The following is a 12516-nucleotide window of genomic DNA, read 5'->3' on the forward strand; positions in this document are numbered from 1 at the left end:
GAGCTATGTTAAAATTCTTCCAGTGCTCAAGTTTTCAAATCCATTTATCTCATACTCTATTAACAATGAGATACTTCTGTATTGCTATTTTACATTTTTAATCTATCACTCTAATTTGTAATTGCTTTAGAAAGTATATTCCCCACACCTGGTACATTCTGAAGAGAAAGTAGGCTGGCTAGATGCAATCCCTCTGAAGCTACTTGGAACTAAGTAGAAAATCCAGAGTATAAAATCTTTTAGTTCCCTTTTGACACTTTAAAATGTGGTACATTCATGAGATACTGTGACTATTTCCATATTAATCATATTCTTATTTGTAAAGGGATACAATTACTACTTCTATATATGTATGTATTTTTTTCTTTTCTTTTCAGTCTTTTTGAGACAAGGGTCTCCCTGTAGGCTGAGCTGGTCCTGAACTCAGAAATCTGCCTGTCGCTGCCTCCCAACTGCTGGGATAAAAGGCGTGTTCTACCATGCCTGTAAGATTTTTATATTCTTAAAGTAGCAAAAAATTAAGTGTTCATACTTCCCAAAGTCTTTTTATTTTCAAATTCATGCTAATCTATTGAATGCAGCTTCTTCTTCTTCTTCATCACCCCGCCCCGCCCCGTAACAGTTGTTCATAGATACTTACTGGTTTGTTTAAATGATGTCCAACTGAATCTGCTAATGTTCCTATGGCATCGTAAAGAATGAGCAGGTTCTTATGCTGGTATTTACTAAATGCGAAGACCAGAGTATCAAGTATATAAGCAAGATATGGAACAAGTTCTGTACAAGCCTCTTCTTCTAGTGTAGCAAAGGCACTAAGTTTTTTTAAAAAAAGAAATATTGTTATACAAAAGAAATTGCTTAGGATAGGAAACAAAGTCTACTGTTTATAGAAGACTACGTATACTTTATATTGCACCTATCTCCTTCCCTCGTAATACTAGATGTTTTATTTTTCTTTTTCTGTTTTTGTTCTTTAATTTTTTGATTTATTTTTATTTTATGTGTATGAGTGCTATGCCTGCATGTGTGTCTAAGTGTACCTGTGTCACGCAGTGCCTATGAAAGACAGAAGAGGGCGTCAGATCCCCTGGAACTGGGGTAATGGACAGTTGTTAGCCACCATGTGGGTGCCCATGGGATTCAAACCTGGGCCTTCTGTGAGAACAACCAGTGCTCTTAACTGCTGAGCCATCTTTCCAGTCCTCTTTTTGAGACAGAGTCTCCCTATAGCCCAAGCTGGCCTGAAATTCACTTTGTAGACCAGATTGGCCTCTATCTCAGAGATTTGCCTGCCTCTGCCTCCTAAGTGTCCTTGGAGGTCAGAGGGCTTCAGATCCCCTGGAACTGTAGTAACAGATGGTTGTTAGCTGCCACGTGGGTGCCTGGAACTGAACCTAGGTCCTTTGCAAGAGCAGCCAGTACTCTTCAATGACTGAGCCATTTCTCCACCCCAACATTTAGAACAAAAAAACAAGTACGCAAAACAAAGTATCAGGTAAAAAATAATTCCCAGCCAAATAAAATGCACAAACTATGCTAATGAAGTAACCCCAAAGCTATATATCAGTCTTATGAAAACTTCACCAAGAAAAAGTAAGGAAAATTAAACTTCCTGTTATAGAAACTCCATTAGCAGTTTAATGCCAGCATTCTACCACAAATTTAAAAGCAGGCTCTCATTTTCACAATAAATACTGCATTATAATGAAAACCATGTTATGTACTTGTCCCACCTGCAGGCAGCTTCTTGTACTCTCTTGTTACTATCCAGGATACGCTTCAGCAACTCTGTCATTAATGGCTTCAGGTATGTATCGGGTGGCTGGCTGACTACCCAATGTGCATAGCGGCTAAGAGTCCAGCATGTGATGGAACGCACAAGAGCCTTTTTATCAGAGAGGCACTGAATAAGGTGAGGAATGAGCTCAGGCAAGTATGGAATCATGCCTTGCATGCAACCTAGAGAAAAAACAATCTTTCAAAAAGTGCTAAACTTGGATAAATTAAAGTAGAAACATTCATGAGAAATATTTTCAGGGTTATAAATATAAAAATATGTAGCAAAATTACTTTAAAAATTTTAAATTTTGTGGGGCGTGGTGGCGCACGCCTTTAATCCCAGCACTGGGAGGCAGAGGCTGGTGGATTTCTGTGAGTTCAAGGCCAGCCTGGTCTACACAGTGAGTTCTAGGACAGCGGGGGATACAGGGAAACCCCGTCTCAAAAAAACCGGAAAAAAAAAAAAAAAAAAGAAAATTTTAGCTTTCAAAAATGTCTACAAAATACTTTAATTCCTTTTAGATGTTTACAGCTAAGACAGGGAAAAAACAGAAACAAAACATTATAGAGGAATGATAACCCTCTTGACTTTATTATGTTTCTTAGAATCACATGGGGAATAAAACTATTTTTCCAGCAACAGGGATACTTCAGATATTAAGACTTTGTTCTTTCTTTCCTTCTTTCCTTCCTTCCCTCCCTTTCTTTCTGTTCCCTTAGCTGTTGCAAAAACATTTGCAGAATACCTGACTTGTCTTCAAAGTAAGCTTATGACTGTTTAATAATAAAATATTTCATAGTAGAAACTTACCTTAAGTGACTTCTGAATTCAATGATCTCTCTTAAGGTTAATATGAATCACAGCCTTGTCTACCCATACTGACATTATAGGAGAGCAATAAGTATGTGAATCCAGAATAAAAACTTAAAAAAAAAAATTCCCTAAGGTAGCATAAGCTTATCAGCATTTATTAAGGACTTCACAATTCAATCTGGACTCACCTTCAGCAATGGCTCCTAAAACCAAGATGCCCGATTCCTTAACAACCCATTCATGATGGAAAAGCAATTCTTTCAAAAGGGGCAAAATGTGTGGCAGAAGCTCATCACGATAAACATTTGCGAGAACATCTAGGGCAGCAGCAGAGCATTTTCCTAAGGAAAGGTTTAATTCATATTTAAAATAGATGGTCACATGAAAAAATTCTTTTAGAAAGAACACGTTTTTGTGATAACTGGAAAATTAAATTACAAGACTAGTCTATTCTGTGCTTGATTACAGAATTATGTTTGTCTACACAGAAAAATTAAAAAAGTTTCACTCAACTCAATGCTTCCAGAACGCCATGCTTACTGTTGAATTTCTGTGATAACATGTGCACATCTACTAGTCCTACTTAACATTTCTAGTATAGACCATTTAGAATTAAATAGATAATTTTTCGGCTAGAGTTTAAAAATCATTACGAAAGCATAATATATACTAAAAATATTCTTTTGCCCTTCCAAGCCCATGAGACCCCTGAGGAACAGATCCTCAAATGACCTTAAGTGTAAAAATAAATTGATTTATTTGGGTCAATATGATGTATGATCTTAAACATCCAAAAGGAAAGTATAACCAAGGAGTAAAGTCATCAGTATATTTCTTTAAGAGTTCAAGGGAATATACTTCCTAGACATTAAAGTTAAGTCCATATAAAAACTTAAGACAATTATTTCTCATTGATGATTTTGTTCCTAACCAGAAAGTGCTGCTCAGATGTTAAGACTTTAAATCTGGGTCTGCAATACTGCAGTGCCCACCTGTAGCTAAGGGAGACAACCCACTATTCTAAAATGATGGCCAAATTTGTTTTCTCTCCCGATCTAGAAAGCTTTGAGAGGGAACTGACGCTGATTCTAACCACTCTAACAACTATCAAAATGCCTGAAAGCAAATCCTGAATCCATCACTCCAGAGTCCAGCCTTGGCAGACAAAAGAAAAATGAGGAGGAACCCAATAAAGGGATGCTTTTGGAAGCTCTCGTCAAGAAATTCCAATGGAATCTCATAGGATCATTTGAAATTTGCCCTGCTCTGACTTTCTTCTAGTTCCGTCTGAAACTTATAATGCTAATTACTCTTGCCTTTACTTTTCCTTCACATCTATTCACCAGACAAGGGCTTTCTTTTCCCCCTACAGATTATTACAGAGTTATTCAATTTAGGCATCTTTTAGATAGACCCACTGAAGGGGTAACCCCAATTGCCTCACCCTGCGTCCCTGTTCAGCATGGAAGAAACCAGAGCGGTCTGTGTCCCGAATCCCTATCTGCAAGTTGGGTAACGTCTTCAGAGGATGGTATGATAAGAACAGAAGGTAAGAATGGGCTAGGCAGTTAGGGTAGGTGGCGCATGCCTTTAATCCCAGCACTTGGGAGGCAGAGGCAGGCGGATCTCTGTGAGTTCAAGGCCAGCCTGGTCTACACAGTAAGTTCCAGGACAGCTGGGGCTACAGGGAGACCCTGTCTCAAAAAGACCAAAAAAACCCCCCAAAACCCCCAAAGAAAAGTAGCCAGTTTCTTGGCTAAAAGTTACAATGTACTTGGGCCTCTTAGCAACATAATCCGTCCCAAAGGCCAAAAATGTTGAAAGTATTTGGGAACTTTTATTTAATCCTTAAAAGATTTTAGGGTTACCTCTTCAGAGGGGTAATGTTAGAACAGCAAAAAGCCCCATTAAAAAAAAAAAATAGAAGAAGAGTACATGAAGTTATCAGAAAAAAGTGATGGGGCGATATAGGAGGAGTTGGAGGGGAGGGAGTAGGCCTGGATTTGATCAAAACACCTTATATGCATGTATGAAATTCTCAACAAATTATCTAAGAAAAATTTTTTACAAAGGATCAACTATGGGGTTATAAATCAACTAAGATTTCATTAACAGAATGAAAACCACAAAAAAATAAAGTATCAAATTTTTCCAATCTAAAGTAGACATAGCAAATGGTTAGCCATGAACTTTACTAAACAGTAACCCTTTGAACAAAATAGCTGTTAGGTTGGCTATAAGTAACACTAAATCCATTAATAAAGGCCTTAGTTATCTTAAGGTTGTCAGAATGACTAAACATGATATATATACATAGTCTTTGGCCTAGTGCATAGCACATCAGACATTCTAAATAAAAATGTTAGCTGTAGGAAATTAAACAGAATAAGAACTATATGTTCCAGGAAGATACACATTCCAAGACAACCATAAAAGTTAGTAGAAATCCCAACACTCTGAAATTAATAAAAAGAGTTGGTTCTTGCCGGGTATGATGGCACACCCTTTGATCCCATGATCCCAGTACTCAAAACAAAGCAACAAGAAAATATAACTAATTATTAAATATAAGAGCATACCCACACATAACTAGGAGAAACTGAAACTCAGACACTACTGGTGACAAAGTAATGGTGCAACCACTTTGAAAAACACCTTGGTAGCTGCAGAGAACCATGAGTCAGCAGTCTTGCTGCTCGGTGTAGAGCTGAAAACACGCCCATACAAAAACTTGCACACAAATATTCACAGCATCATTTGTCCCAACATCCACAGGGAAAATATAACACTAATATCTGCTAAATGATGAATGGAAAAATATGTGGTAAAGGAAAGAATTACTGATACATGCTACAACAGAGATGAGTCTTGAAAACATCACTCTAAGTAAAAAAGTCTGTCAGAAAGGGTCATTCTATTTATGTGAAATGTCTGTAATAGGCAAACCCATAGACAGAATGTAAACTGGTAGCTGGCTAGAACTGGGGAAAAATGGAGACTGATTTCTAGTATTGATGAAGTTTCTTGGCTGGGTCATAAAAAATAACCTAACGATCAGGTGATGGCTGGACAGCTCTACTATATTATACTTCTTTTTCTTCCTGAGAAAGAATCTTACTATGTGGTCCAAGCTAGCATCTAACCTGAGATCCTCCTCCTGCTTTAGTTTCCTGAGAACTGAGATTACATGGTTGAGCCAATAATGCAGTTTGTTCAAGTAGGCAACTGTGCTCTACCCACTCCAACTTACTTAGATTCCAGTCAGAAATTGTATCATCATCGTCAATTTCATCATCATCATCATCTTCCTCTTCAATTCCATCTTCTTCATGCTGCTGAGCCACTGTCCTTGAACGATGAAAACGTGGCCTTATATCCTGCTCACTATCAGGAATAGTTTCATCTTCTTCAACATCACCCTGTTTTTGTTTTTTTTAAAGAGAAATCTTCAATGAGTTTTATTATAAGCTAATAATACATACATGAATAAAAAAGTCAGAACATCATATGGGGTCATGCACAAGGTTCTGAAGTATACCTGTTAGGCTTTTAGGCCCTTTCAACTAAGTATTAGTTGGTATAGCATGAATATATCTGAATTAAATTCAGATCAACATATAAACCCCAGACAGAGCAAGCAAGATGGTCTTAAAAAGAGTAAATTAGAAAATAAAAATAAACTACAAATATCTTTGGTCAATGGTAAATAAATTAAGGATGACCCTACTAATGTTGCTACCAATTAAGCTAGGATTTATTATTATTAAAAATACATTATGCCTGCTCCATATCTGAACATCTGTAGCTCATTATATGCAAGAGGAAATCTATTTACATAGGGTCTATTCTAAATAAATGTTCCATTGGTCAAATCCAATGACTTATTATCAACATTAATACTGTCCTGCTTAGTCAGAAAATAAGTTTCCTTACCTTAAGTAGGATAATATCTATATCTGAGTACTTCATGCCATTCACTAACACAGGAATCAACCTATAAAGAATTAATAAAACAAAGATAAATTGCATTAACAACCTTATGTATACGAATTAAACCAGTGAGACACAAACTGGCAAAACTACTGCCTTTAAGCATAAGGAATATTTCACTTTCAAAAAATAACTTGTAACAATACCCGAGCTTCACAGAAATGGCACCAGATTAGAGATGAGAAAAATGGCACGTGGATTTCATAGAGAATCTATTTAGCACATAACTTTACACTTTCCCCCTACAAAGAACAGACTGACCAGAAGATATATAGGTAGAATCATTGCTTTCTTGATGGGCAAAGAATTTTCTACAGAAGACATCATTGACTAAAAATAAGAACATTTAAGTACCATATCCACCTGGAAAAGAACTATGACACTCCACAAATAGTAAAACAGATAGAAATTTCCTATAGGATAATTTGGAATATTTATAAAGAACCTTTAAAATGCTATCCAAAAGTAGTAAAAATCACTCCCAGGTTTGTGAATGCTATCCTCTGCAAAGGCAGGACACAGTCATTGCAATCATGAACTCACAGCAGCCGCACTGGACCTGCTCAATACCAGCCTTGCTAACAATCAGTCAAGGGTGGGGCAAAAGCTCATGTGGCCCTACCCCTTATTGCTGAGCTATTGGCCACTGACTGATTCTGGAAGAGGGCAGTCACTGTTTTTAGTTGTGTACCCACTGCTGAGCCCACACCAGGCTCCAGTAGATAACTCCAAACCAAAGGTCACACAGATGACTCTAATTAAATTGGGGGGTGGGGAGGGAGAAATCAAAATATAAACCAAAAGTTATGAAGAGATCTGTAGGAAAAAGAGGGACTGACAGGAGTGGGAATGAGGAAGGGGAGAATAAACAGAATGCATTATATTAAATATATAACATTGCCAAAAAACAAAATTAAAATACACTGCTTCCATGAAGACCATTGGAAAGAAATAATCATTTATGGACAAAGAAAGATATTCAATTCAGTATTATTTATGCTCAAAACATATATACACCTCAACAACTAAATATTCTGAAAAAATTATGTGCAATAGGCACTGATATATAATAGTCAATCATATTTAAACATACACTATGCTTGCAATGCAATGTACAAAGTGATTAAAGGTTTAAAGATTAATTAATACAGGAGGTAGAAATTGGCTAGGCAGTTAGGGTAAAAAGACCCCAAAGAAATGTACCCAGTTTCTTGGCTAAAAGTCAAAATGTCCTTGGGCCTATTAGCAACATACTCTATTCCAAAGACCAAAAATGTCAGAAGTATTTGGGAGCTTGTATCTAATCCTTAAAAGATTTTTAGGGTTACCTCTTCAGGAGGGAATGTTGGAGGGGAGGGAGTGGGCATGGATTTGATCAAAACACCTTATATGCATGTGTGAAATTCTCAAAGTTTTTGTAAAAATAAAAAAATAAAGAATAATTAATGACTAGGAGGAGAGCAGACAATACATAGTATGTATGTGAAAAAGAACAAATCTTGAAATTGTACACTCACAATTTTAAAGCACCAACTATAGGTGGGAAACCATGTTAACTACATTATGCATTAGGAATCTAATTCTTCCCCAAACACTCTGGATATATATTTGTTATAAGGTACTCACAGAGAAAAATAACATTAAATGACAACAAACAAACACATCAAAAATACCAGCAGTGTGGGCTGGGCAGACAGTTTGGCAGGTAAAGGTGTTTTTAGCCAAGTCTGAAGACCAGAGTTTGATTCTAGGACCTTCATGAAGGTTAAGAACCATCTTGCCTCTCAGGAAATCAAACTGTCCTCTGAGCTTCACCTGCTGCCGTGGCACTACACTCTCACTCTCTCAAATACCCACATAAAGAAACAAATGTAATTTTAAAATACCAACAGCAGCAATGTTGGTGTTTTAAATCACATTTGCTTCCTTATGTGGGTATCATTTCTGCAACTTAATATTTTTACATGAGCCTCTACTGCTATTTTCTGAATAAAGGATTATTCTTTGACAACAAATTAGTATTATCAAAACAGAAATGTTTCATGAATTATCTAAATTGTACATAATAAATTGTTCTCAAATATTTAATTAAAAAAAATTTTTATTTTATGTGTATGAGTGTATTGCCTGAATGTATGCAAGTGCACCTGTGTCACGTAATGCCGGAGGAAAACAGAAGAAGGCACTGAATGCCCTGGAATTTGAATTAGGATGGTTGTTAACTGCCATGTGGGTGCCAGGACTCAAACCTGGGTCCTCTGCAAGAGCAGCCAGTACTTTTAACCAGCTGAGCCATTTCTCTAGCCCCCTCATATAACTTTTAAAAAGCTAATTGCTTCTTGAAAAACTATTTATACCAATAATAAAATAAGGTCTGACTTCTTTAGAACCTCACTGTCTAATAGCAAAAGAATGAATTTTATAAGAATATGCACATGAAGAGTCACTGTTAAGAAATTAAAGAACACAGGCCGGGCACGGTGGCGCACACCTTTAATCCCCGCACTTGGGAGGCAGAGGCAGGTGGAACTCTGTGAGTTCAAGGCCAGCCTGGTCTACATAGTGAGTTCCAAGATAGCTGGGGCAACAGGGAGACCCTGTCTCAAAAAGACCAAAAAATAAATAAATAAATAAAATAAAATAAATTAAAGAACAAGGTTGTATCAGTAAATAGGAACACTTACTTAGGAAGATGCCTCACAAGTACATCTTTGCATATTGGCTGCTCAGCCAAAGTGAGCCAGAATTCACAAGCTTCCAAAGCTACATTTTCATCTTGGTCTTGAGTCCTCTGTAGCATGTACTGTAAACAGAATCCATGTTATTCAACAGTTTACTCTATACAATTAGTGTTAATCTAGTCCTACAGTAGGCCTTTGCATATCATGCTTTTTCAACCTATATTTTTAGATTTTTTTAAAAAGCTCCCTACATGATTCGAAACTTGAGGCTAAAAAGAACCAATGCTTTAGAATGTTGCACAATGAAAAGTTTTCGTTCTATGTATTGTTTATCTGCTCTGTACAAGTATAGTTTATGAAGCTACTGAGTTTTTTTTTGACACACGACTATTAATAATCAAATACTGTCTCACAGAAAAAGAAAAATAACTCCATGTACCTTTCCTAAAATGAAGACTCTTTTAATAACAAACCGAAGTTATCCCTTATAGACAGAGTTTCACATACTTAAAGTGACTGGTATATTATTAAAGCATATGTTTTTTAAAATCTGGGACGTAATAGTAACATTTCTTTTTCATTTTTTTGAGACGGTCTCAACATGCATCCCCGCAAACTTGTGCTGAGATTACAGGCATGCACCACCACACCAAACTCTACTTTTGTATTTTCAATAGATAGCTTTATCATGTCCTCTGAACTTATCAAGCTAAAGCCACTCACGTGATTTCCCAGTATATCTAGGCCTTGGAATCAAAGTCAAGTGATAAATTCCCAGTATACACTTTCTTCTGGATTGAAACACATTATACGGCAAAAGTCAGACCTAATGCTTTACTACATGCCGAACTGTACACTGGTGAATACTGCTGAATGAAGAACTATGCAACATTATAAATTAGGTTCCCCAGCTGTGACCTACACCAAGTGATAAAAATTTTTACATTTTCTGATTAGCTTCAAAATCTGGCTTTTCAACCAATTATAGGTGACTCTTCACAGACAGAACAGGCTCAAAGAAAACATTTCTTGTACTCACTCTAATATCTCACAATAGAAGTTGCTGTACACAATGGATATCAGCTTTTCCCTAACACATTTTAAAGATTTATTTATCTACTTTTATTTATGTATGTGTACCCTGTATGTACAGTCCAAGGAAATCAGAAGTGGGCACCACTTCCCTTGGAACTGGATTAAAGATGGTTGTGAGCCCTCATGCAGGTGCTGGGACTGGAACCCTGGTCCCCTGCAACAGTGTAACCACTGAGCCATCTCAACAGCCCCTTTCTAACACATCTTTAAAAAATGTATTCTTATTTATGTTTATGAGTGTTTTGCTTGCATGTATGTAAGTGTACCATATATCATGCAATGCCTGTGCATTGTCATGCAGAGGCCAAAAGACGCTCGTAGATCATCTGGAATTGGAGTAACAGATGGTTGTTAGTCACCATGTGAATGCTGGAAACTAAACCCAGGTCCTTTGCAAATGCTCTTAACCTCTGAGTCATCTCTCCAGCCCTTAACTCCATTTTATAAAAGACCTCTCTCTCTATACAATATAAAAGTAGAAGCAGGCCAGGCGTGGTGGTGCACGCCTTTAATCCCAGCACTCGGGAGGCAGAGGCAGGCGGATCCACCGTGAGTTTGAGGCCAGCCTGTCTACAGAGTGAGTTCCAGGCACCTGGAGCTACAGGGAGACCCTGTCTCAAAAAGACCAAAAAAAAAAAAAAGTGGAAGCAGAAGCAAGGCTCTGGATAAAATACTGATTAAAGCACCTGAAAAGTTATATAATGAGTATGAATATATTCAGCAATATGAAAAGTTAAGTTTAACTCTGGCAGTACTCAATACTTCCTGAACAATTCCTTTGTTTTAATAATTTTATCTTAAATAGTTCCTTCATTAAGTATAAATCTAAATGGTCTATTGAAATTGTAGTGATAATGGTCTTTTCTACTCAGAAACCTCATTATTTCTGTAAGTCACAAGTTAATCAAATGAATCTTACTGATAATGGGGGAAAAAAACAAACAAACTCAAGAATATGCTACCTAATCTCCCCAATATTGATTACTTGGTCTATACCATGCTTAATAAATATTTCCTAATTATGTTGACTAAAACCTATCTATAACTTTATCTTAAATTTCACAAAAATCACAATACCATTCCCCCCAAAAGTGTAACATAAATTAGAAAACTATAGATTTATATTATATACTTTGTGCCAAATGGCTTTCTGGGAGAAGAAATGAGAAAGGTCTTTAAGCTGCTTGGATTACCTCAACTATATTATGCATGTGAGGGAGGAGGCGATCCATTCGAACTTCAAGCAACATCACAAGTGCCCGGCACACATTTTTTCGTACCTCTGGTTCTTCATCACCAGCCAGTGCAAAGAGATTCTGTTGCATGAAAAACATTATTTTTTCCTAGTTTAAAAATTCCAATGTATTAAGGTTTATACCCAGTAACAATCTACATGATGGTAAGATTTAAAGAAACTGTACAATGTTAGGGTTCAAAATGATGGAATTGAAAGCTGAGTGTGGTGTGCATGCCTATAATCTTAGCACTTGGGAGGTAAAAGCAGGGATCAAAAGTTCAAGGCTTGCACAAAGTACCCCAGACATTGTTTACTACATCTTTTTTTTTTTTTTTTTTTTTTTGAGACAGCCTCTCTCACTGAACCTGGAGCTCACTGATTTGGCTAGACTGACTAGACATGGAGCTCCAGGGATCTTTCTATCTCTAGCCCACTTATATTTGACTGTTCAACAAACTTCCACTATAAGAATAAACCACTTCTAAGATGGGCATGGTAGTAATACACACCCGTAGGCCCGTAATCACATCACTTGGGAAGCAGAAACAGGCAGACTAGGGAGTTAGAAGCACTTACACATATGCAGGCAAAACACTCATACACATAAAAGAAATCTGATAACCAGTTCAACATGGTGGCACATGCCTTTAATCTCAGCACTGGAGAGGCAGAGGCAGTCAGATCTCAGTGAGATTAAGGTCCGTGTGGTCTATATACTGAGTTCCAGGCCAGCTGGGGCTATAGTGAGACACAGTCTCAAAAAGTTAAAAAAAAAAGCAAATTATTAGTACAGCTTATCAGTTGGAAAATAGAACCAACCTAGTTGTCCATCAACAAATGAACAGATAATTAAAATGTGGTACATACATAAAATGGATACTATTCTGCTCTATAGAAAAATGAACTCACAAAACTCACAG

General features: G+C 36.9%; 1 protein-coding gene across 5 annotated transcripts in view; it reads right to left on the bottom strand.

Moving 5' to 3' along the window:
• Positions 1 to 12516, bottom strand: part of Tnpo1 (transportin 1) — a 93403-nt gene that overhangs the window by 21270 nt on the left and 59617 nt on the right. For all 5 annotated transcript variants that reach the window (XM_008838470.2, XM_029566142.1, XM_029566145.1 and 2 more), the window contains exons 8-14: positions 11553 to 11675; positions 9268 to 9386; positions 6527 to 6587; positions 5844 to 6012; positions 2782 to 2934; positions 1734 to 1959; positions 641 to 812 (exon numbers count right to left, since the gene is read on the bottom strand). In XM_008838470.2, coding sequence (XP_008836692.1) covers positions 641 to 812; positions 1734 to 1959; positions 2782 to 2934; positions 5844 to 6012; positions 6527 to 6587; positions 9268 to 9386; positions 11553 to 11675 — 1023 coding nt within the window. The remainder of the gene's footprint in view (positions 1 to 640; positions 813 to 1733; positions 1960 to 2781; positions 2935 to 5843; positions 6013 to 6526; positions 6588 to 9267; positions 9387 to 11552; positions 11676 to 12516) is intronic.

The sequence above is a fragment of the Nannospalax galili genome, unplaced genomic scaffold, assembly GCF_000622305.1.
Source record: "Nannospalax galili isolate Female #2095 unplaced genomic scaffold, S.galili_v1.0 scaffold898, whole genome shotgun sequence".
In the NCBI taxonomy this organism is placed as follows: domain Eukaryota; kingdom Metazoa; phylum Chordata; class Mammalia; order Rodentia; family Spalacidae; genus Nannospalax; species Nannospalax galili.